The sequence below is a fragment of the Hetaerina americana genome, unplaced genomic scaffold, assembly GCF_022747635.1.
Source record: "Hetaerina americana unplaced genomic scaffold, ioHetAmer1.1.p SCAF_65, whole genome shotgun sequence".
NCBI lineage: Eukaryota > Metazoa > Arthropoda > Insecta > Odonata > Calopterygidae > Hetaerina > Hetaerina americana.
In genome coordinates, this window is record NW_027287261.1 from 2,104,645 (window position 1) to 2,131,023 (window position 26,379).

Here is a 26,379-nt window from a genome sequence, read left to right on the forward strand (position 1 = left end):
GTGATCATTATTTTGTTCCAAATGAGTAACCAGTAGTTACATTTATTCAAATATTTATTGCCGTTGAGTTTTATAAAAAATAATTATCGAAGAGGAAAAGATCCAAGACCCCATTTGGGCAAATATATCATAAAGGTGTATAAAATTATAAAGTTTTACAGACTACACTGGATGAAGAGGAGGCGTCACAATTACTTCAGATTTATGTGACGCTAGCCTCTCTTGGTTAGGAAACAATTTCTATTCGTCCAACATCGACGCTGCTTATGAAATAATCTAACCATTATATTATATAAATTGGCCATACCATAGTAAAATTCTAAACCGAAGACTGCCGAGCCAACTGATAATAGGAATAGCTTTCCTGCTGAGTGAGGTTTAAACGGAGAATATACATTAAAAATCCCGACGGATTTTTTTTACTCATGACAAGTACAATAGTCAGTTATGTCCGATCATACTCCATCCATCATCTTTAACTGAAATGTTAAAAATCGCATGAAAAAAGCTATCCGTTGCTGCCATCAAAATTTCACGAGCCGATATTGTTCAGTATTCAATTTCCCTTGCTGTTTCCGGTCTCAATATATTCCTGCCACACAACTTAGCGGAGGATTGTTAAAGAAGTTATGCTAGCTAATATTGTTGTTCCATTGTTCAACTAGCTTCGACAGAAAAATTAATAAGCCAAGAGTTCTGGGAGTCTCATCTGTCACTGAGTCGTTCGAATTGAAAGGGTTTTTTTTATTCAATGGGAAGGATGACCCCATTAATTAAAGAGGCGAACATTTGGAAACAATCACAATACCGAATGTCGCCGCCACCTTCAGCTGGGGATCAAAGGTTTGCCTAGCAAATCCAAACAGAGGCTAATCCAGCTCTTAACTCATCCGATTATTTCGTCCATTTATTATTGCTAAGCAACACATAACATAAATACGTGAGAAACGTGCGGACTCGACACTATTTTTAATGTCTAATCTTCGTGCGCGCGCAGGCTTAAATGACACCTTAAATTCCAGTTTTCCCTCCGGAAGTCTCGAGCGAGAGAAAACAAAGGCTCGGAGCGCGCCGCGTCGTGATTCGCCGAAGAGATCGGTCGATTTGTTATTAGAGCTTTTCCAGGAAAAACACTGACACCCGCGAAGAACTTCAACTGTCCGACTGCGTGAGTAAGCGACGATCGGAATGACCATCCGGAACCGCGAGAGGTGTTTGAAATATCGCAGAATCACTCCACGCGACACCTTGTCGTTATTCTCACGAAGTCGACCTTCCTGTGACAGGATTGAATCAATTATGCTACGTAATCACGCCAATTTATTTTTCTCTCTGTGTTTAACTATCAGTCTTGAATGACTTAGCCAAGTATATCATAACCAATCAATTGTAAACAGTTTCAAACGCGGAGGCAAATCGAACAAGACGATTTGTCCTTCCTTCTTCGACGTCGGTTAAAATAAGACATTGTGTGGAGGAGACCATGCCGAACCATTTAAATACTAAAAAGAGGTAATTTGAAAACGAAAGGTCGAAAGCGATAACATCCCCTAATAATCTCGAAATCGCATTGCAAAAATGTGTCCTACAACAAGGAGATAAACCATTTCAGTCATCACATAAATTTTCTTGTATTTTTCATTACACAATCACTATTTTCTCATGATAATCTGATTTGTACATATCTTCTAGCTTGTATCAATCTCTTCGACATAATATCAATGTGGTGTATAACTAGAGATGAATACCGACGCGAGAATTGTAGAAATTTTACATATATCTTTCGATTTTCGAGAACCTAGTATTTATCAGTTATCCTTCGAATGCAAATATATTTCTAAATGTTCGTTCGCAGGTTTCCGCGGCGATGAGTAGGTGATTTCCACATTTTTCGGGCTGCGTCCGCGTATGTCGTTTAAATGTACGTACAACAGTTTCGCCAGCTATCCTGCTGGCATCCTCAGGTCAAGGATGAAAAGAAGCTTGTTGTCCCGTCTTATATAGGGAAAATCCGGTGCCAATACCGGGAAATTTCTTGGCCAATCAGGGAACGTCCTCATATTTGCGCGGAATAATTCTTTTCCACGCACTGTGGAGTGGATATCCATCCTCTCTGTTAAAATTTTCTGGCCTTTTAACGATTTCAATGGCCTCTCTGATTATTCTCTGGAAGTATTTTTCTTCTTTCGCTATTATTTTAGCGTCGTCGAACAGAATATAGTGTCCGGGTTCACTCCAGGCGTGCTCAGCGATGGCTGATGCTCTAAACTGTTTTTTACAGAGAGGATGGATACTAAACTTTAGGCGGAGGATTTACTAAATTTTAACAGAGAGGATGGATATCCACTCCACAGTGCGTGGAAAAGAATTATTCCGCGCAAATATGAGGACGTTCCCTGATTGGCCAAGAAATTTCCCGGTATTGGCACCGGATTTTCCCTATATAAGACGGGACAACAAGCTTCTTTTCATCCTTGACCTGAGGACGCCAGCAGGATAGCTGGCGAAACTGTTGTACATTTAAACGACATACGCGGACGCAGCCCGAAAAATGTGGAAATCATATATTTCTAAATAACTGAACATATGCAGAGCCAGTAACTTGTTAAATATTCTATTCTGATCCACCAACAAGTATCATTGATAATCACAGAAATAAGTTATAATAACCGACAGTAGTATTTCCCTGTTTACATAGGCATGAAAACAATGTAATGCGTTTATTATTATAACTGAGACGCTTCTTTAAATGAAAAAGGAGAAATGGACTACATTGAGGTCAACTCTTTAATTAAGATTCAATATAAATATTAAGCATCTCGTTCGGAGGATTTTTGAACAAATACACAGGCTAAGAAACAAATGGGCGTTTGCGTTAAAGCTCGTTAGGTTAAGGTATGCTCAGCTCGTAAAATCCTCATGTTTAACACTTTACTATATTGTTATGTGTTTTTTTTTGCTCAGCCATCACCAAGAACCTGAATCATTGGAGAAATTACGCTCTTTGATTTCGTTTCAGATAACGCTGACACAAGCAGTTAATGACTGAATATTGGTTCTGACAAAAATACCTTAGTTTTTTCACTTATTTTTGACCAGGGCCCCGTCCTGATTTATATATTCCCATAATGTTCTTTATAAGCTTAGTTTTTAACGCCAGACACCCACAATCCATACCTAAGAAAATACAGAGCAAGTAGAATCTTTAACGTGAAGTTGCACATTATGGTAAGAACACAGAAGTATATGTACAATTCCAATATATTTTCACGCGCAAGTCATTTGAAATGCATTTTCGTAATTTTCTAAAACACTAGGCCGAAAGCCGTGGGATTCGGATTTGAATCCTGGTCAAGGCCAACGATTTTGAAGCCGTAAAATATCTGCATTCAAATGCTCATCAGTGGATGATTCCGTTTAAATAATTGTCGCAATATCTCCCAAAGTTCTTTGAATTCTTTAATCTTCTGTTTGGTTCCTCAGTGAATTCTGTTCAGAAAACATCAAAAATCATGTACATTTAAGGTGAAACAACTCCTGCTAGTATATTAAACGGGTGTAGATAGGACAGAAAAAATTAAACTTATATTAGGTCGAATCTGGTATTAATCGCCCTATTGTAGAGAACTAGGTGCAATTGGACAATTTTGAGCTCCGGAGATAAGATGTATTCAAAAGTATTTTCGGTTTTAAGAAGTGTTTATTTTGAATTTCATCAAAGCTAAAAATATTACCAGAGGAGAGGAGGGAGCATGACACCCTTTGCATGCGACCTTGGAGATAAGAATTCAAGTTGGTCCACAGCCACAACTCGGGCATCAAGTAATGTGACAGACTACATCCTGACTGATTGTAGATCGAATTGCATCTTCGAGAATATGAAATTAAAGAGCGAGCATCAATTGAACGTTAAAAACAATCACATTCTCCGATTTTAACAGAAGTGAATCGAAAATAGGAGAGACAAAAAGGTTATCAATGATAGATGAGAATACGCTAAGCTAACTAAATGCATTAGGTTATTGAGTATGTTTTTTTTTATTTCTGAGTTTATGTAGCTGTGAGTCAAGGGTGGTTTTAATGCTCTTAATAATTGAGTTTTGCCTACAAAAGATGAGCTACATTTCCTATTGTCACTTGTGAACACATAATTAAAAGTAAATGCCGTGTTCTAATATTATAGGAAAGCTTAGGAATATAATTTGAACGCTCATTAGATAATATTTATCTATTAGATGTTACGCCGAGTCTGCGGAGTTAGCGAGCATTATGAATATGCGATAGAAATTTGCTTTAAAAAATTAAGCTGGGTAATGTGATCATTATAATGAGAAAATAGATATTATTGTCACTTTTCAACTAAAATATAGATACTAAGATTGGAATCAATGAGTAATAGCCGCATCCGCCGTAAGATAATATTGGTTATGATTTTTTTTAACCCTATAAAGGTGTATCGTTGATATGATTTTATTATCCTCTTTCAAACATTTCGAAAATCTATCTATAGGAATATATTTGTCAAATTTCCTCGGAAACAATACACATTCAAAATTCGTGTACAGTCACCTTCCTAAGGGCAATAACCGGTTCCAGACCTACAGTGAATTCGTAGAAATTTTCCACAGGTGTTGAAAAGAGTGCATTATTTAAAACCAAGCCATTGCAAAGATCTAATCTAATTCAAAATGGAGTATTGTGATTGCAACAACTTGGCCTGCCTCGGTTCAACCATCTGTTGCTAAATTAGGTACATAACTACGTGTGATTTGTGTGAAAAAAAGTGACGCAATGAGCTGCGAGAATTTCGTATCGCACCCACGGTTGCACTCAATGGCTTCACGGCCTTATGTTTCATAATCTGAACGGCTCAAATTAAAATTCTCATGCCGCTTTTGCGAGTATATGTTTTAAACCATCATGTTAAACGGAATCGATCGAGTAATTACTCTCGTCACTCATTCAAGTCGATAGGATACGGAGACGTTATCTACTTAACACATATTTGGTGTGGAGGCAATTTTAAAAATTGGAAGAAAACACACAAGGATTATTTCTGTAAGATAACAGCATCCGCTTTTACCGGTGGGTGGAGTTTACAGGACTAGGATTTCTCCATGTTAGTAGGTAACATGATATAGATATTCAGCTCTGGTATTGAGGCCAACAGCTGGTTCAACTGTTTACAATTACTAATTTTCTCGCCTTTCTAAGTAGATCAGACGTAGTTGAAAAAGTAGAGCATAGTTTCTCGTTCGACAGCCACGAGATCCATTCATGAAAGTTAAAAAAAAGAAAAAACACACCATGAAAAATTACTTTGAGACAACACCGAAATTCATGATGGTACCATCAATGTATTCCATTGGCCACGCTTTCATTACACCGAGAGCCTTTTAAATCATAAATGTTCCGGTTGTGAGATAGATACGATACCTATTTTGATACTTAATTCATATGGTGGTGAAATGGATAATTATAGCTAGGGGTTGTAACTAGAGGTTTTCTAGATGTAGCTAACTAGAGCATAGCTAGTTGTTCATACGTCGAGATTAAAAAATGTATAGTATTACTTCTATGATATCTCCTTTTATGCGACGAAATTGTGGGCATGAAGATTCAGTGACCCAATTAGGTCACACTTATCCCCGTGTCAGGACAGGAATCTTGATGGGCGTGGTTCTTGGATGTTGACATTCCAAGACGGAAGGGTCGTTATACAGTGCGCATGTTATGCAACCGTCGTCGCCTTCCACACACACTCTCGTTGTCGTCAGTTTGGCCGCCAGCAGGACCACGAAAAGTTTTAACTATGACAAAGACGAGGCAACATTGGTAGTCAGGCGTACGTACATGTTCCAAGGTGGCCAAGTCTTTTGGATTGCGACCTGATTCACAGATTGGCATCATCCTCCCCAGTTGGAAAGGGGAAAGAAATTACCTTGGCAGTAGACAGTCAATAATATTCGTGAAGTTTTTGCAGCAGAGAGTGGAACCAATTATCGGTCGAATACGTGCTAAAACACTCTTAATTTAATCAGCCAACGTGCTTCATTTCAATTAAGTTGGTGGAAAACGAGGAAATGAACATCAGACGAATGTTAAGCGTTACGTACATTGGTAATCCAAACATGGAAGTGGACGACTAATTTCTATTGCTTATGTCTCAGTTTAAATTTTGGATTGGGATAAAATATAACAGTTTCAGGTTTAACTTTGCGGAATTCCTTCATGATGAGGGTGGAAAAAGAAATTTTACACTTTCCCAAAAAAGATTGAATATTTCACGACCATGGTTTCGATGTTCCGTATCTTCATCAGGTGACATACATCAAAATATTTCCCTAATGATGATGCTCAGCATCGAAACGATGGTCGTGAAATATTAAATCTTTATTGTGGAAATGTAAAGTTTTTTTTTTCTACCCTCATCACTTGGGATAAAATGTTTAAAAATGAAAATCCAAGTCGATCTAATTTTTAAGAATTGTAAGATCGACGTATGTGTACATGAAGGTGTTTCTTTGAACACCCAGACTATTTAATTCATTTCATCTTTCGTAGTTGGTTAGTATAAGAATAGTCCAAGGGAAGTAAACTCAATATTTTAATTTTCAATATTATATTGTTCAATATTATATTATCTTTTGTTTAATATGATGCTTTAAATAGTTTCAAAGTCTCACGGCCTTGCAAGTTATTTTCCACACCATCTGTTCCAAATACTGGATAAACCGGATCGCATTGAAGTGTACATGTGCTAATTACCAGCATAGAAATGAATCGAATAGTTAAATTCCAAAATAAATTCACACAAAAGTCAAAGAACATTTTTTTAAATCGGGCAAGCCATATAATTATTACTGCCTTATTGGGAGGGTGCTTTTATACTGTCGGGAAAATTAAAACTTTAGCTAGTTTTTTGCCTTGATAAATGACAATTCATTGTAAATGAAATAATAATAGTATTATTTGGCTGTCTATCGTTTAAGATAATAGAAGTTAGCACTTCTACTTTCCTTAGCTTTCCCTAACGAGTCACACAATCTGGCACTCCAAAATGGAATAAACCTTAATTTATTTCCAAGTATACTTTATTTCCCTTCATTCCATCCACTATAATTATCCTTTTCCTCTTCTTTATTTTCCCTAATTCACAGTCTGCAAAATTCCATCTCCAATCATAATTCTTTCCTTCCTACCTCCATTAGTATCCTTCTTGCTTCCTTTGGATTTCTCCCAATGACCTCCTCTCTTCCATCACCACGTCTAGAACTTCTTCGTCGGTTTTCTCCTCTGCCCTTTTACCTCTGCAATCCTTCTCCACACTTACATCTCAGAAAGCTCTACAAGTCCCAGTCTCATCTATGCACCTTTACTCAACGTCACTATTGTCAAATCCCTCCTCCTTGTGACCATTTCTGCGCCTAATGCAATTCTTCTTATGTGCCTGCTACTTTGACCACCTTGGTCCAGAACACTTCCAAGACGAGTGAACGACTCTCTAGTTTTGGACCTCTAATTTTGAAGTTTGAATTTTGATAATGGTATTTTATTACATTTTAAATACTTCCAGATGATTTTTTCTAAGTCCATGATTTTTCAAAATCCAACAAATTAGCCAATTTCCAAGATTTTCTGTACCTGTGAATTGAAATCTTCGTCATTAATGTTCTTTTTGCATGCCAAAAAAAACATTTCCTCACTGCTTCCCTTGCCGCAATAAACACTACGTCCATTTGCACCAATGTCATCATACAGCCAAGCCGAGAGATTGGGTACTCAAATTTCAAACCGATGGGAAGGACGAGTTTCATGGGATGGATTTAATTACGAGGGTAGGCTCAAAACTAATGCACACATGCTTGTAGACCACAAACAAAATGACCTTCAGAAGGACTCCTGCTGGCATGTGGAAGTAACATTCCCCCTCAACATGCATGCGCCGGTTTAAGGTCATTACATTCATCCAGTGTATTTTGAGTAGCGGAAGTATGGAGACGTGTTCTAATGTTATGTCAACGCGAGTTAAACAGTGTGCTGTTATCGAATTTTTAACTGCTGAAAAAGTGACTCCTACCGAGATTCATCGTCGTTTATTGGCTGTTTATGATAACGATGCTGCTGATTGGTCTACTGTAAATCGATGGGCAGTACAATTTCGTGGTTGCGTGCCTGGAAAAGCCATATCTGTTGATGAAACACGAAGCGGACGTCCGATCACTGCCGCAAACGATAAACATCGTCTGTGGCAGTGATCGGACGTTTCGAAGGCTCTGCGAAACCTGAAATTTGAACCGATTCCACTTTTCCTTAACTCAAGAAACACCTCAAGGGTAATCATTACACCTCGGACGATGAGGTGAAGGCAAACATTCAATAAAAGCACGCGGTTTAACTGTCGTTGGCATAGCACTAGGACACGTCTCCATACTTCCGCTTCTAAAAATACACTGGATGAATTTAACGACCTTAAAACTGCACATGCATGTTGAGGGGGAATGTTACTTCCACATGCCACCAGGAGTGCTTCTGAAGGTGATTTTGTTTGTGGTCTACAAGCATGTGTGCATTAGTTTTCAGCCTACTCCCGTAAATAGAAAATCAACCGTAAAATTTCGGACCTCGTCCGCTACTTTTACCAATAGGATGCAGATTCTACAGTTTGGTGCCTTGAATCACAATTGCAAACTCAGCAACATACTTATCCACAAACGAGCTTGCAAGGCCTGAGCGCCTTTCCACAACTGGTGAAATGGCAAAAGAAATTCTTCAAAATTCTTATCTACGTAAATTTCTATTCAGATGTACACTAGTGTTGAAATTAAAGACGTAGGCTATCATGTCTCGCATGAACGAAATTTCAAAAAAAAAGTACGGGTATTTTTGTTTGTACGATCCTCTAACATTTTCACCCTTGGAAATTACGAAGAGAGGCTTCATATCTATGAAAAAATAAATGCAATGGAGATGACATCAAAGGAAAGCAATACATTTTAAAAAGGAATGAAGAATCCTCATATTCTTTCAGCGCAGAGATATGTTCTCGACCTCACCCTTGCCCAATGGTTTCACAAAACAATTACGGACATTTTTATCCCATTCTCTGTTAGGCTAATTCATTTCGTAATGCCAGCAACTCTTGCTTTAAAAGTATATACGTACAGTCCACATATCTGCTCTCACCTTCCGAGTTTGGCTCCTGACCCGAGACCGTCGCGTCGGCTCGTCTGACGATTTGGACATTCAAAATGGTGTTAGAACCAGGGAAAATTTGCCAGTCTACAGACAAAATCATTTAAAATTCACTCAGCAGCGATAAAAAAAGGAAGGGAAATAAATCTTGACGAACTGGAAATAAAGCGCATTTATCTAATTTGTTTAATGTCAAAAATAGTAACGTGTATTTTATCTGCGATACATTCCTCACGCAGGCAATGAAGTTTGAAGTTTTGCATACTTGAACTGGAAAAAAGTTCATGGAAGAAATGACTTTCTTCGAATCAGACTTGGGTCCCGTTTCTAAAAGCAAAAAGTCATTTCACGATTCTTCGGAAAACAGTCTTAAAGGGAACAAAACTTTCAAAATAGCACGTTGTTTAATGTAAGAAAGTTAAAAGTACCGCATCATTCATTATTACCATTAGGCCTCGCATGTCCAATTTACCATACCATTTACAATTACACCCGTAAACTGACTAGTAGCTCTGAGATACGTACTCCTGCTTTACGTATAGCGCTTAATACTACAGAAAATGTGCAATGTTTGTATTCAACACGCCGTTCATGAAACATGCAAACTTGCTAATCTGGAATACTAAAAAAATGGCAATTGTTGTCATGGACACGACTCTGAGCATCTATAAATAAATCAAAATGGAGGATGTGGAGCTATTGGCTGTTAAAGAAATAATCTCAAGGAAGAAGATCCTAAGGCCAATAAAAATAATTACGAAGAACTCCTATTAGTGGAGTTCTTCGTAATTATTTTTATTGGCCTTAGGATCTTCTTCCTTGAGATTATTTCTATAAATAAATCAACAAAGGTTTTATCTAGGAGAAACAGCTCTCATCCTATCATGTAAAACGGAGAAAAAAATACTGCCTTGCAGTGCTGAGTAACCACTGCTAATTTTCTAAGCCTCACCTACCACGACACAACGTAAAAACTCACTAAAATAGACCCTTCTTTGAATTTGCATACTTGTGATATTCTTGTTTAGGTCCAATATGGCTATTCTTTCTTATTCCTATCTCGATTTCCTAGCATCATCCCACTTTCCAAATTCCCCTGCATCAACTATTTCTAACTCCTTTGAACATCTGACAACGATCCTCAATCCTCCAGCAATATGGTTGGCACTCCCTTCGAAAAGACCATCTTAGTCATAGATATTTGTGTGTCGACCTATTCTGTCTCTTCTTTAAGAAATTAAAATAAAAATGTATTCAATATGCATAAAAATCAGAACTCTTAACGAGGGGACTTATTAAATGGTTATTTCATATCTATGTGGTGTTATTTCGGGACGATTTGAACAACCACATGGACAGGGACGAAAGAAGTGAGCAACATATAATTTAATCGGAAATTTTTATTTCTCGGGGATACTTAATAATGTCTCTCTCAGAGATGAGTCGAATCTCATAATTCACAATTTTGGAAATATCAATTGCTTTGCATTTCGTCACGAGCGCTCAGCGGGGAAATTACCCGACAGTTTTGGTGGATACGGAATCGGGTCCTCAAGATATTGCTCAAATGAGTTTCGCTTCATCGTGTACACCGGAGCGACGACTAAACCGAGACCAGTCAATCGCGCGGAAGGGACTTCGGACTGGACGAATTACAACCGACGTCCCGCCGCACACCGGACGACCGGGTTGAAATGTCCTTCCGTCGGTTGGTCAATAATCACCGGGACGGCGAGCCGAGAGCAACAGATCTTGCGCCACTTCGGGAAATTGAAAATGGAAAAGAGGCGGGTGGAATGGGAGTGGGGGATAATATGATATTATAAAAGCCTGCTTGGAATGCACGAAACGTTAAACAACACACGCACTTCTTGGGGGCCGAAGACTACCCACTGCTATGGTAGCATTGAGTTTGGGGTGCACAGGCGGGCAGGGTGGTGGTTTGGGTCGAGTCTCTGTCCGAGTTGAACCAAACAACCGCCTCATCCCTTGAGCCCCAACCCTCTACCTTCACCCCCCACCCTACCCCACTGTTAACAATCCACGACAAAACAAATGACCAGCCAACACGTTGCTAAGACACGAAAACATGTATTTGTTGGGGGTTGGGGGGGGGTTTGCCAACAGTTCTCAGAATTCGGCCACCGATTCTACGACCTGGATATTTATCCAACGGCGCGACCAGGTGCCCATGACGATAGCCAAATAGCAAAATGGAATCACGTCCTTTCTTCAAATGAGGACTCGTGGCGAGTGAATGGAAGCGGGCGCGGGGACGATCCCGCTGATGGAATTCGAACCCACGCGTGGCTTTTAGGCCAAGTAGCGAGCGAGTGAGTGATTAACTCGGGGAAATACGGTGTCACTTGCATACTTCATCAGACAAGACTTGACTGACGATAGCACTAATCGATCCACCGTTAATTAATGCTTTTAGTCAATGCCAGTATCAATGTCAAGGCCCTTGCGTACTTCTTTTGCCTTCGTTTTGTCCATCCATTGCTTCATACACATTCGTCTTTGACTCAGAACTCCCTTCTTCGGAAAGTCCCTCCATTTGATTGCAACCTTAGTTTTGGCAGTAGCTCTAGTTCTGCAACCGTGGCTTAGGTGTAAGTTAGTAAAATGGTGTAGGTGTTCTCGAATAACTCATAATAATGACCTTTACGACCTCACCTACCTCGACAGTCTACGGAGTAAGAGACACGGACGCATTGCAATAAGTTTCCGAATCTCGTTTCGTATCCTTTTCCATGTATTGCGCCGGAGAAGTCAAGCAGTGCCATCGGAAACGTGAGATCAAGTTCATATTGTTAGGGGAGCGGATGGGAAATTAAATTTGAAGGGTAATAAGAGGCCTCTTCGTCTATTACTATTATTATATATACACTTACAAATTCTCATTACTTTGTGGAATTCAAACTTATTACATTTGAATTATCATGATAAGAATAATGACGCAGTTTTCGCACGGGTTAGCTAGGATTTTGATGGGCCTTGGCACTGCACATTACTGTATTCCTAAGCCCTAACAACACACAAAAAATCCTCAAACACAATACTAACCCATCATTCAATACGTCCCGGGACTTATTGAACGGGATATATTTTGGGATGCACAAGGTAAAATTTACATCGACTACCTTGAAAAGGGAAAATCTATTAATTGGCACAATTAAATTGAGTCATTGGTACTTTTGAAGGACGAAATCACAAAATAAAACAACCGCACATAAAGCAGAAAAAAGTCGTCTTTCATCAAGACAATGCACCACAGTGCCACAAGTCAAAGAAACCAAAGGCCAAATTGAACTAGTTGGTATATTCTATTGTTTCAGGCTTCACTTCGTGGAAGTAATTAATATCCATTACTAAAAAAGAAAGAGAGACTCGTACTTTTCCACAGATTTTATTATACGGTACTTTGTACTTTGCTTTGTACTTTGTACTCTGTACTTTGTACCGTATAATAAAATCTGTGGAAAAGTACGAGTCTTTCTTTCTTTTTTAGTAATGGATATGAACTAGTTGGGCTTCAATCTGCTTCCCTACCCACCATATGTACTCTCCAGATCCAGCCCCCAGCGATTACTGGCTGTTTGATGTGATCTCAAAAAGATGCTCCAGGGAAAAAGATTTGGCTCGAATGAGGAAGTCATCGCTGCAACCGAAGTTTATTTTTAAGAGGACAAGGATAAATCGTTTTCCAAGCATGGTATCGAAAATTTCGAAAAGCGTTGGAATGATTGTAATAGCTCTTGAAGGTGATTATGCTGATAAACAAAAATGAATTTTACGAAACAAATATTGTTAGCATAGTTAGTCCCGGAACTTATTGAACAATGGGTTATACATTTCGTACAGTAACTAATTCTTTAGTTTTGCACACTTTCTACCACTCTTAATTCCATCCAGAATAGCTATTCTCTATTCGTCCCTCCCACATACTTTCCCAGCATTCCCCCCCCATATGTCATTCTTCACCATTTCACTGTCTCTTTTAGTATTTAACTGGTTCTGGCTTCTTCGCATTTCTCCCGAGCAACCTTCTCTCATCCCCCCCATGACTAGAATTCCATCGTTTGTTCTCCTTTCCGCCCTTTTTATTTCTTCCATTCTGCATGACCACATCTCAGAAGCCTCCAATCCACGTTTCTCCTCCTGGCTCTACGACCAAGTTTCCGAGCCATCTCCTGCATAACCACATCTCAGAAGCCTCCAATCTACTACACTTGTCCTCCTGCCTCGACGACCAAGTTTCCGAGCCATCTTCTGCATAACCACATATCAGAAGCCTCCAATCTACACATATCCTCCTGCCTCGACGACCAAGTTTCCGAGCTATGCAAAACTACGCTTCATATCAAAATTTTAAACTTGTCTCTTCTTCACACCTTTACTTATTGGTGCCTACCATTCACTTCCGCCTCTTCGTAAACGCTTCCTTAACTAACGCAATAAACTAAATTCTTTTTTTAATATCCTCACCTACTCTCCCCACCCTTCTCCAAAACACTTAGTGAATATTTGAACAATTCCACGTGTCATTAAATAGATTTGGTAAAATTATCAATGAGTTATTTCTTCCCGCTCCTGTTTCGACATTCACGCCGTTACGAAGAATTCTTTTGAGTGTACTCGTGGTAATCTACCCTTTAGGATGTTTAGCTGTATTGTTCATTACAATTGACACGTTGCCCTTCAATTAGAGTAATATTTTCTTACAGCACGGTGGGGAACTTATAACCCGGTAGTCAATGGTAGCATTCAAATATTGTTGTTCGAAACAAATAGTTGCGATGAAATAAGTTCAATAACACTATTTTTCTCCCATTAACTCCCACAATTTTCAATTAATGATAATTTATCAAAAATATCAATTTTGAAAAATTTAAGACGACCATTCAAGTCGACCATCCATTCCATAAAAATATTTATTTTTCTCTCTTGATTTGAGTATATTAATATTATTCGTAGCTCCTTCTGTCTGCGCTCCGTTCAGTAAAACTAATTTCGAATAATTCAAATCTATATTTTTTACGTTCCTGAGAGGAGTATAATGTTTTCCTGGCTTTTAGTTTAAACATCCTTACATTTTACTATATTGCTGGTAACACGAATCTCGAGTAAATGTGTACTACGATACAAAATTGCTGTCATGTCTAAAATTGTCATTTCCCAGCATTCACACGTCATGATCATTGTCTCAGTGACAGAAATCTCCAATACTATGAAAGAAGTTTAATTAGATGGTCACCGAATTATGGGATGTCGACTGAAACTATAAAGTCACATCTTGCGTAAATTTCCCCAGAGGACTTGGGTCGTTGATTTTGTGGTCACTATAAATAATTTCAAAATCCGCGAAATCAATTCGGATTTGGCCGAAGAAAAGAATGATATTATCACCTTAGTATTGAACACGAAGACCGTCTTTGATAGATAAGGATAGAGCAAAATGCGCGAGTGCAATGGTACATTACACTAAATAAGAAGAGGGGGTTAAAAGATGCGGGGGACAGTTCCACCCCTTGCGTCACCTTCATTTTCACTCATTGCTCTAATGCTGATAAAATCACACCGTATATATATATATATATATATATATATATATATATATATATATATATTTATATATATATAGTTAAAATTCCATTTATTTCCTTCGATCTAATAACTTTAAACTAAAATTCTGAAAGTTTGAATAAAAACTGAATTAATAGGTTCCACAAAGATGGGTTAGGTTTAATACCCAGTGATAGCTACGTTATTACCTGTAAAATTCCGATGGTTCATTTTGGGTTTACAGTGAAGATCTCATCTATTGAGGAGTTTCTTGTTTCGAGAGAGCGAGCTGATATCGAAGTTGGATTTATCTCTCCACCTATCTGCTCCACAATCATCACTCCGCTCCTACCAGATCTTTCTCCAGTAGCTTCCCACCTATCCCTATTAGTAGCGAATGACTGCCCGTTTTCCATACATACTATTTTGCGTTGTGTTGCGGGATTTTAATTGATTTGAGTGATACTCACTATTTGGAATCGATAAAGTGTCCTTTAATCTGGAATCCCTGACCATAAACCTAGTAGCAGCAGACCAGGGACGAGCTTATGAAAATCAGAGAGGTTTGCGTACTTAACAGGTAAAGAGTAAATTTTTTTTTCTTCCGGGCTGGGAAAATATAATGATTAATATCCTCGCTAGGAAACCTAAAAAGTACACGGTGTACGAACGTCAACAATTACGCACATATATCATTGCTTGCAGTGGGTAAAAAAGGGAGTGAAAAGTAGTAGATAGGCAAGGTAATCAGCCTTAAGATTGGTTTGATAGGCGAGCATAAAATTTACCTAGTACGAAACTCAACGACGTGCGAAATTTACACGCATTGGTAGGGTAATAAGGGGGGGTGGGCAGTTCCTTTCCCTATTCCTCCCATGGTTTCCCACGAAAAGCTGGCACCCGAAAAATGACACAGCAGGAGTGAAGCTGAGGGTGATTTACCCGGAATCGAACCTGGGCCTCCCGATCGGTAACCCAGCGCTTAACCACTGGACTACCACGTCCTGAAAGGATTAAGTTCATTGGAATAAAAACTTAAAATTATGCTTTTTTTACCTTGCCTGCACCGCAAGGGAACATGCTTATATGAAAAATACAAAAAGATGCTAAAACCGAAAATTAACTTCACTACGAGCGAAAATGCTACGGAAACGGGAGTTGAATCACAAGAATTGAAATTTAGAGATAAGATTGCTGAACAAGTTTATATAGGCGCACTTTTATGCAAAATTTCATCAAACTCGGGTATCGTTGGAAGAATGCATCAAAATTTCATGGGCCAAACGTTTCCTCATGGAGTTTTTCGTTTAGGTGAAAAGGCTCCTTCCCCCACCATCCTTCCCTCTCAAGCAGTTGTTTTGATACTGGAGAGCACGAATTAATACTACCCTGGCCTTTCTCCATATCCCTTCCATTTTGTACGAGAATTCTTTTTGTTTTTTACGTAGGAAGCAGAATAAAACGTCATGGTCGGCATAACTATCACATAAAAATGAATAACATGCAGGGTGACTGGGAGATATTCATTAACCCTAATTATATGAGTAAAAAATAGAGTTTTGATTTGAAATTTCATGAAAATCGGTTATGATAGGATGTTAAATTCTTCCTCAAATTATTTTTCAAAATGCTTCGAGATATTATTTAATTTCCTTTTCAAATAGACACAATATTTTCTTGTTAATGGAGCATAATGTAAATCTCCTCGCTGACTGGCCCATCAAATAAACTCTAACACATTCCCAGGGGTTAATAGGCACAGAACACATAAAAATTGCAGAACAGAAATCATTCAAACACTCACTCACGCAGTAATGAAAAACCTTACATTTTGTATCAATGTAAATACAAAAAATCTCAGTTAAACAAAGAATTTACATTGATTTGTATTTGCTACCCTAATATCAGACTATTATCATTCAACCAGATTAAAAGACCATATTCCATGTTGGCTATCTACATTATCCTCATTCCAATAAATGTACAGCTTCCTAGAAATGGAAGGTATCCCCGATCATTTTGGGATCTAGGGAACAAAAAATATATGGGGCCATAACCGGGCTTTTATTTCCTCGGGTGCGTCTTTTATTTCGAAAACGGTTCTAGAGACAGCAATGGAAGAGCTCGGTTTTAACATCTCTGACAAATGAATATCCTACGTACTTCATTGGCAGTGCAACAGCGCTGCCAAATGTAGTATTTTAAGACTCCACTACACTTGATTTTTTTCGGAAGAACGGAGGAGAAAAATATTCTATTCGGTGATAAGAGAGGATCTTGTTCAAAACCGATTTAAATGATTCATTCCTATGAGGAACCTACGGGGCGACGTCGAACCGATGAGAGACGATATTGTTGCAGAAGGTTTAAGCGCACGAGAATCCGTAAGCGCGCGTCATTGCACGTGCCATGCGATTTCTTGTAACTCCCAGGAATTATTCCCATCGGCTTAAAAATCTCACAGAAAACGGATCACCACCCCTTTTTCGGCACTCCTAGGGCCGCAAGCCACAACGAAGGCAATGCACAAAGCACGAGGACTTTTTTCACCGTTCTAAGCAGGGATTCGCAGTGGGTTCATAAGTATCAATTCGTTTTAAAATGCCGTTTAATACGATATGGATCCCATTCGATAGCGTTTAATGCAACGTGAGATCGTGCGACATGATAACTCGAAATCCTAACGGATCCTTGAGGAGCTAAAACTTTATGTACGTCCATAAAAAATAAGTGACCAAAAGGCTGCAATATGAATGGAAAAAAATACAATTAATTTCATTCAAGTACAAGTTAAACTATTTAGTGCGGCTATCATTATCCACAACTTTTTTTGAAAAAAAAGCTGATTTTCTTAAAATAGTTATTAAAAAATGTTTTCATTGTGGAAAAAACTTTGCTATTTACTTAATGAAGACCGTTTTAACGGCTCAACTATATTGTTTCACAAATTTATTATTTCAAAAAAAGACATCATCACACTTCGTCGGATAATGTTCCCGTTATTTCCTCATGGACTATTCTCTTTCCAAATGATTTCTATGAGAATAAAGGAATGTATTTGAAATTTGCAACTACAACTGCCTGCCTTTCTTCTATTAATTTTAGAATATGTTTCCATTCACTCTCAAATTATCTGAAACTCATTTCGGATTTCTAAGAGGGATGAAAATTTTTCGAGTAAACATTTAGTTTTCAGGCCAAAAATATTGAGTAGGAATTCTAAGCGTAGCTTTGCTGTTAAATACTGGTTGTTACTAATTAGATATCGTAATTTGAAAAGAAAGCCACGAAGAATTTAAAAAATTTATACAGTAACATTAATTATGAAATTTTGTCTCAAACTTAATTTTAGACAGGTCAGCCTTAAGAAACACATCTTCCTAATATATCGCTAAGTTTGTGGCAATAGAAGCTTATTATAACACTTCAGACTAGACCAAATAGATTTCAAACGAAGTTCTAGGGAGAAATAAAAAAAAACCTTTCTGAAAAACATGCCTATGCTCGCAATGGATAACGCAGGTTTCACACACATTTCAATAATTTTAGAAATTCAATTCAACAGAGAAGTTTCAAGTAATGATGGATGAACTAATGAAACGATTGCTTCTACTCCCGTGGATTTTGCCGGATCAAATGACCAAAACGCGCAAACCGAAACATGCATTTTAGTTAAAATTTGATGTCTTATTTTTTTCATTTATACAATTAAGCCTCATCAACGTTTGTTGAAATTAATGAAGTAAGCGGGAGTCATCGATTGCGCGTCGTTTCAAGAAATTTTAAAAGAACGTGGCTGGGTTTATATTCCTTCCTCATCCAAATGTTAGAAGTCGTAACTTCGGAGTTGTACCGACTCCTGCATTTATCCAATGTAAAAATCATACAGCCTAACCCTTTCCTATAATTAAGCGGTTCATCCTGTAAGCAAGAACGTTTCCCTAATTTTCATGACGAAAGTCCTAACGACAATAAACCTGGCACCCTTATCTGAATTATTTCCTCCGTAGCTTAAAATTAAGGGCAACCGCCAGACATAATAAAATATCCTACGCCATGTGAGTTTGATTTGATGATAGTTCCGCTCAACAAAATAAGTACCATGCGGGCATTTCCATTAAATTAAGGTACGACGGTATTTTATTTTTGTTAATTTCATTTATATTTATACCCTGCCAGCCACCGCCAGGGTGTGTGGCAGGGGGTGAATACACACCAGAAGAATGTTACCCGAACATGACCCTATCGCGGTTGAACAATGTTACTATGATTCCCTATCGTCCGTGGATGAACATCCATAAGGGAAACAGCCCATCCCTAAGGGAAATCGGAAAACAATCAGAATGTTTCACTTTTTACCCAATTTCGACGCTGTAATGTTAAAAAGAATAGTTTTTTTATTTCGATCGGTACTGAAAATGATGCCATTATTTTGGTATTTGTTTAAATTAAGTGTTTATTTAACCCTGGCTATTTATTTTCATTGGCGAAATCTCGGAACTCAAGCGATTTTTAAATCCACCTCTAATTATAACAGCTCACAAATGTGGGCTGATTCCATGGGAAGTTCGCGACAAATCACGTGAGCACCGGGGCAGGTCCCGTATCGGCGGCTATCGGCTTAACATTCGGGTGGCAGACCTGTGCGGTTGATTACGGATTTATCAGCCAAATGAAAGCTTTAGAGCCAGTCACCCCGTCAATGCATTACAAACATTACACATCAAATCTGATGCGTAAAATTTAGTTGATGTGTACTTGTTAAAAAAAATAACAATGCATGAAGACGAGGAAGTGTTATCCATCACATATGCGCGTAAACATTCCTGCGATAAAATAAATCGCCTATGTAAGCTGAATGTCTCCTTCCCTGGGGGAGAGAGAGGTTCTCCGCAGATTATTCTCAAGCCCAAGAAGAGAAATTATTTCAATCAGTAAATTTCAACTAACATGACCTGAGTTCCCTGCTTAAGTTCTTTTATCCCTTTCAGCCTCTCACGTAATGCCATGCAGGGTTACAGAGATATTTCTATGTACAAGCTGTAAGGAGATGATGATAATAAGAAGATATATTTTAACAGTGTAAGCGCTTTCCGGCGACGTTGGGATTATTCATCAGCGTTTGAATTGTAATCCCTATCTCAAAATACAGTTTCCGCGGCTCGGAAAAACCTCTTAATGTGCACGATTTGTCTATTCGCTAATACTCGCTAATTCCCCTGGACTCGTATAATCTTTGTTAACGATACGCAGTGGTGTATTCCTTCGTGATAAGATGTCTTGTTTCTTGGTACTGTAATCTCGTATATTTTGCAGCATCTGAATTATTATCACCAGACAAGTAACGACGTCTTAATTCGGATTCAGAAATTGTCCACAGAAATTTCAAAAAATGAAAATGGTAATATCGCGGTAACGCTTAAGATTAATTGGTGCCAGTGACGCATCTTTTTTTCAATTTGTGGCTTGGATCAGACGAGGGGGTGGGGGATTGGTAATCCTATCCCTCGTTCCCCTCCCCACAAATCTACATTGGGATTGCTAATATCTTAGCCTGTCGTCGCTGTTTCCGTGACTTTAAGAGGAAATACATTCTAATTCCTTAAAAATTTCATATAAAACAGGTGTATACAAAAACCTAGTTCTTACACCAAGAATTCCCCGCAACCCAACTCGTCCGTTACATTCCCTGAACATGTTCGCAATTGCATTGTAACTACACACGCCAAAGGAAATAAGCTAACGTTGCCAAGCTGAGCATCTTTTACGATCAGAACGCGATAAAATAATAATTCGTGGGAATGACTTCAGCGGTCGATAGCATCTTTTAATTGCAAGCACCACGAAGCTCTTTAGATACTCTTTTATATTTTGTGGCCGCCTTAGAATTCATGCAATATGAAATAATTTTTTTTAAATGGGATCGGATATGTTAAAAGCATATTCATCTCCATTTTCATTATGTTCTTTGCGTTTTGGGAAATTTTTATCCACAGCTATTAATTTTACCCATTATGAGGGCTAATCCTGGGGGCCCGCCAATATTTTCAATCCATTCCCATTTTTATGGAATCAGAGAGTTAGGGTTCACTGCTGACTCAAACTTAGAGTCAGAAAAATATTGAAAATAAAAAATTCAGCGTATCTATGCAAGCATAAAAGATTGCTAGGAGAGTTCAAAATTTAAACGCCGCCAGTTTCAGAAATTTTTAAATAAAATTTCAAAATGCATATCCCAACCATCAAGTAATGCAGCTAGCCTAGCAGAAAAACAATTTTTTAAAATACAGTAGATTTAATTGGCGTAAAATATGAGTCACCTTGAATACAATGCATAAATTTTTCTCTCAAATGCCAGATAGATGTAAAATTTAAAACTTTTGGCAGGAAAAATGTAAAAACCTGCTTACACCATCAAAGTTCAGATATATTGAGGTTAAAGTTTAACTGACAGACGGTTGGAGGCCATTCGTAATAATTCTTCTCACCACTTAAAAAAAATCTAAACATTTGTTTAATTCTTAAGTGAGATGCTGTCATTTGTGTCAATAAATCAGAAGTTATTTTTTCTTGACAAAAGAGCTTCCTCATTCTCTACCAAAGAAAAGTAAAATAGTTTCCTGAGTTTTGGCGCCTGCCAGTGCAGAGTGGACACAAAGGATAAAACATAACCTGTATAAAACGCTCCCGAAAAACCAATCCCTCCGTCCGGGCCCATCGCAAAGCTTATTAGAGAGAACGGATGAACAGTTGTGAGTGGAACAATTCGGGGTAAAATAAAAACAAAATGTTATTTTATAATAATTAGGTTTAATACTCATTGATGTTTTGTCCATCATAATCACAATAATTATAATAATTCCTTCAGGTACAATCATAGCGAAAATGTTTTTTTTTGAGTCGTAATAATCGTAGTGATATTACATTATGATTATCCTCCTAAAATTAATTTCTTTCAGGAGAAAAATGAAAACAAAATCACAAAAAAAACAGGAGGAAAAAAAAGGAAAGAAAAATCTTTTTCAACTCTTTTGTGTTCACAATGTAGTTGAATCCTACCATCCAACTTATAAAACATACATGATGACTCTTCCCCTTTTTATTTTATCAAAAGATTTATAGCAACATGCCGCATTAGCAAATGGGGAGAGAGTAGAATTGGAAAAAAATACTACCGACAAAAACACTGGACTCGTTTATGTATACAAAATAACCTCTTTGAGATTCAAAAAAACAACACCAGTAGTTAAAAAGACTTCCAGCCCCAACCCCTATCCTAATTCACTGAAACACCAAAAACACCTGCCCGAATACAATAACCCCGAAATTACTCGGAAACTTGCGAACCCCTTCCATCTAGAGGGGTTCCGATGGCCACCCTTCCCCCTCCCCTTCCCAAGGGTTCGCGAACAGGAATGTTTAGAATGTAGGAATAGGGGGGAAGAAGGGAAAAACTGAGGGAGGGAGGGAGAGAGAAAGTACCGGGGGTTGGGAGAGACAGCATGGTTCGCGAAGGGGTATGAATGAATGGTATGTGGTGACTTGGGTATTCGGGGTCAGATTGGTCCAGGGAGGGGTGGAAGAATGTCGATCACATACTCATTATTTCGAGCCTTATTATTTTTTATTTAAAAAAAAGGTTGTGTGCGGGTGATGAACCGGTAACCATGTCCACTCTTTTTCAAACAATATAAAACACATAACCACTCAAATAATCCATTTTTCCACTCAAAACATATAACGTGTCGCTAACTTCGAGAAAATATAATTCTGTCAAAGTCTCACAGACACCTTTTTTTTAAAATTACTTCTTTGTTTAACCTATCTCTCTACATCCTCTCATACGCAACGGTGTTTCTCAATCAATCAAAAACGAACATTTTAATGACGAAAACAATGATTTTATTTAAAAAAACACCCTCATTCTACACCGTGTCCATTGAAAAAAAAATTAATACTTCTGTACACATCGTTTGATAGTTAAATGAGATTTCTCATATATGTTTAATAAGTATTTCACGTATTTAAGCTCAAGACCCGTTTGGAAGAGGAAAATAAAATATTATTCATATTTATATATATATATATATTTTATATGTTTGAAACATGTCTTCTGTAAACCTCGTAAAGTCTCAAATCTCTTCCTTCCAGAAGAGCAAAATCAACAATTTAAAATTAAGAGCACGCAATCATTCTGAATGAGAGCCCGCAGCTCGATGAGTGCGGAGCGAAAATCGAAGAAACATTTTGTGTACAACAGTCATTTACGACGCACTAAAAATGAGATCGGCGAAATAATTGGAAACCTCCCTTGTATCAATTATGCGCTGTCACTTTGCATCGTCTTGCAGAGTATACTGAACACGTCGAACACTTCACATGCGTGCGTGCATATTTCGGTCGAACCAAGAGCACACGGATGAAGTTTTTTTTTTTTTTTAAAGAACACGTGCGTCCGATGAGCAACAAGCCACACTGCCACCGGAAGCGTTCGACGGAAAAGAGGGGGGGGGTCACTCTGACAAGGATCAAATCGGACCACCACTTACGAGATCTCCGGGAAGCGTCGCGGCGTCCCTCCTCCACGGAACTCCCGAAGCGGCCGGTGGTCCCTCCCCGTCGTCTCCCGACGGACGTGTGCTCACCTTCGGGCCGGTGTCCCATTAGATGACCCTTCGCGTTTGTCGTCCTCCTCTCTTAGACGTTAATCCTCGCGTGCGGGGCGAAGTGGAGACCCCCGGTGGCGTTGGGGGCCACGATCCTCGACGCCCCGCCTCCGCGTCACAGGTAGTACTTGTCCTCAGGGGAGCTTGGAGGGTCAGATGGCGAACCCGAGTGGCTGCTGTTCATGCCGTCCGAACCTCCGTTGGCCTCGTGACCCCTACCGCCGCGGAGTCCCATCCTTCCGTTGGTCATCGCACCCTGGTGGTGTTGCTGGCCCTGCTGCTGTTGTTGCTGTTGTTGCTGCTGCTGTTGTTGCTGCTGTTGTTGTTGTTGTTGCTGCTGTTGCGGGCCCTGCTGTTGGTGTTGCTGGGGGTTGCCCACTCGACGGACCAGCAGGTCCGCGACGTCCGCTCCCGCCCCCAGGGCCCCGCCTCTCCTCAGGGCCGCGTTGTTGTCGTGTGACGGGGGCTGCGGTGGGGGCAGCTGCCCGTTGCTACGCCTCATCATCAGCTCGCACCTCTGCCGGTAGATGTCTTTCTCCTGGTTGACTCGGTCCAGTTCGATCTTCACCCTCGTCAGTTCGGCGTTCAGGGCCCTGTTCTGGGTCTCAAGCTCATGCCTCTGGGCCAGCCGCTTGCTGCGACAGTTCTGGGCGTACCCACGGTTCTTGAGCGTCCGACGCTTCTGCTTGAGGCGGACGACCTCGTCCCTGGGGCAGCCGTGAAGCCTCTTGTTGAGTTCCCTGACCGAGAGGGACATGAGAAGGTCGTCGTTGAGTAGGGTCTGGCCACCGCCGCAGCCGGGGGAATTTGCCCCGCCGCCGGTGCCCGAGTTGTTGCGTTCGTCGTGGAGGTAGGACGTGGCGGAACCGGTGGAGGAGGCGGACGACGAGGAGGATGATGAGGTCGTGGAGGAGACGACCAGGTTTCCGTTCCCATCAATGTGTTGGCTCCCCTGCTGGTGGTGGTGGTGATGGTGATGGTGGTGTGGTGGGGGAGGAAGGCCCTGGGAATGCAGGGGCTGCTGCTGGTGCTGCAGTTGCAGGAGGTGGTGGTGGTGCGACGGCTGGTGCTGCTGTACCTGCATGAACTGGTGCGACTGGGGGGGCGGGGTACCCGTGCCCTCGTCGCCCAATAGCACCAGGTGTTGTCCGTGCTGCATGTGGTGCGGGGGCGACGTGACCCCCCGGCCCCAAGCAACGACCTCCATCGGCTCATTCCTGAGATCCAGCGGCTCCTGCACTCCGCCGTTGTACCTCATCGCGTTCGGCAGCCAGATTACCTCCTCCCCGGTGGTCGCCTTCTGGATGATGTTGGAAGCGGCGGCCAACGGCGGGGGTGGCGGCGGTGGCGGGCAGTTCTGCTGCTGCAAGTGCTGGGAGTGGTGCTGAGGCGTCGGAGGGCTGTCCGCGTGGTGGATGACGTGGTGGTTTAGGGGGTGGGCCGGGTGAAGGTGGTGGTGGTGGTGCGAGGGGTGGGTCGATGAAAAGGGCGGGAGTGACCCCTGATGCCTTACGGGGGGAACGGATGGGGGCGTCTCTGGCGGGGATCCGGGCGTCGACGGTCCGTGCACACCGTGGGGGTGGAGGGCCTCGTCCCCGGGCGTCGAAGGGGTCGGCGCCGGCGTAGACGGCGCTCTCCCTGGGGACATCGGGATAAGCTGGGCGGTGGAAGACGTGGAGGATGGGGGTGAGGCGGAGGAGGGCGTGGTGGAGGTAACGGCGGCCGGAGATCCGGGAAGGTGCCCCGGGGGGATCTGGTGCCTAAGATGCTGATGTTGAGCGTAGAGGGGCGTCCTAACCTCCAGTCCGCCGTGTCCGCCAATGAGGGTGAGGTGACCAGAGGGAGTGGAGGGCACTGCCGGGCTTGGGTGTGCCACGGAGGTGATCGACGGTGGGGGGATGAGCCTTGGGTGCGCGCGGGCGATCATCAGGGGAGTCATTTGCGGGTGCTGTAGGTGTCCGGCGGGTGAGGCGCAGGACCCCTCGTCATCACCGCCCTCCCTCTTGACAGCGTCCTCAAGGTGGTCCAGAACGAATTCCTGGACGTACTCGTCGGCGAGGTGGTGGTCTTCAGCGGCCTCCATGGTCACCACCCTGACGGTTTGGGCCCCCTCCGCCAGGGGGTCTAACCCGAGGGCACCAACGCACAGGAAAGGGGGAGGGGCCCAGGGGTGAAGAAATTACGTCTCCACTTCTCCTCGTATTGAGAGAGTCCGCAATCGTCAGATTTACCACTCTTACCACCAATAGCCTGTCTCCCTAACGACCTTGCAACCGAGACGGTGCACGGGTCCCTCGAAGCACGTTTCCTTTCACAGTCACAGATTCGATCCGCGCGAAACTTGCCCGGAAAGTTTGGCACACGCGGCGTACTCACTTTCGGAGGAGTGCGGGTTCTCGGTGCACTCGGTATTCGTCCGTGAAATCAATGGCTAAGCGCGAATACCACGATCCGATATCAATGTGGCAAATGTATGTATGTCTCCAGGGTTGGACGATGACCGGTTGACGAACACGTCAGGTGAACGGTCCTTCGGCACAATTACAATAATCGTATCTTGAACCAATTTCGAAGAAGAACACAAAGGTTTCCGGGGATGAACAACAAATCACCGGCGTCGAGGGGGGTGTGGGGGTTCGTGTGCGCTGTATTACAGTTGGAGGCGCTCCAAACACACGTCTCAGACTGCTGCTTGGGGTTTGAAGACTGACCTGTAGAGGGAGCGCTCCCCTAATAATCCCTCTGCTCCTTCCACTCTCCCACCCCTCCCTTCCCCTCCAGCTCTCCACACCCCCTCCTCATGTCAACTACGGAGAGGGAGCGGGTGACGGAGGGAGGGAAGCAGAGTGCAACGGCGGGGTTGTGAGGTGCGGGGAAGTGCTTCTGAGACGGCGCAGCGAGGAGGAGGAAACGACCCCTTCCCTGCCGCCTTCTCCATCACTTTCCCCTCCTC

The 26,379-nt window shown here is 41.1% G+C and overlaps 1 protein-coding gene across 1 annotated transcript; it reads right to left on the reverse strand.

The window, feature by feature from the left end:
- Positions 1-21,584: 21,584 nt before the first annotated feature.
- On the reverse strand, positions 21,585-26,106 carry LOC139696002 (uncharacterized). The gene has a single exon (XM_071594613.1). The coding sequence runs from the start codon at positions 25,507-25,509 to the stop codon at positions 23,542-23,544; it is 1,968 nt and encodes a 655-aa protein (XP_071450714.1). The 5' UTR covers positions 25,510-26,106; the 3' UTR covers positions 21,585-23,541.
- Positions 26,107-26,379: the final 273 nt, after the last annotated feature.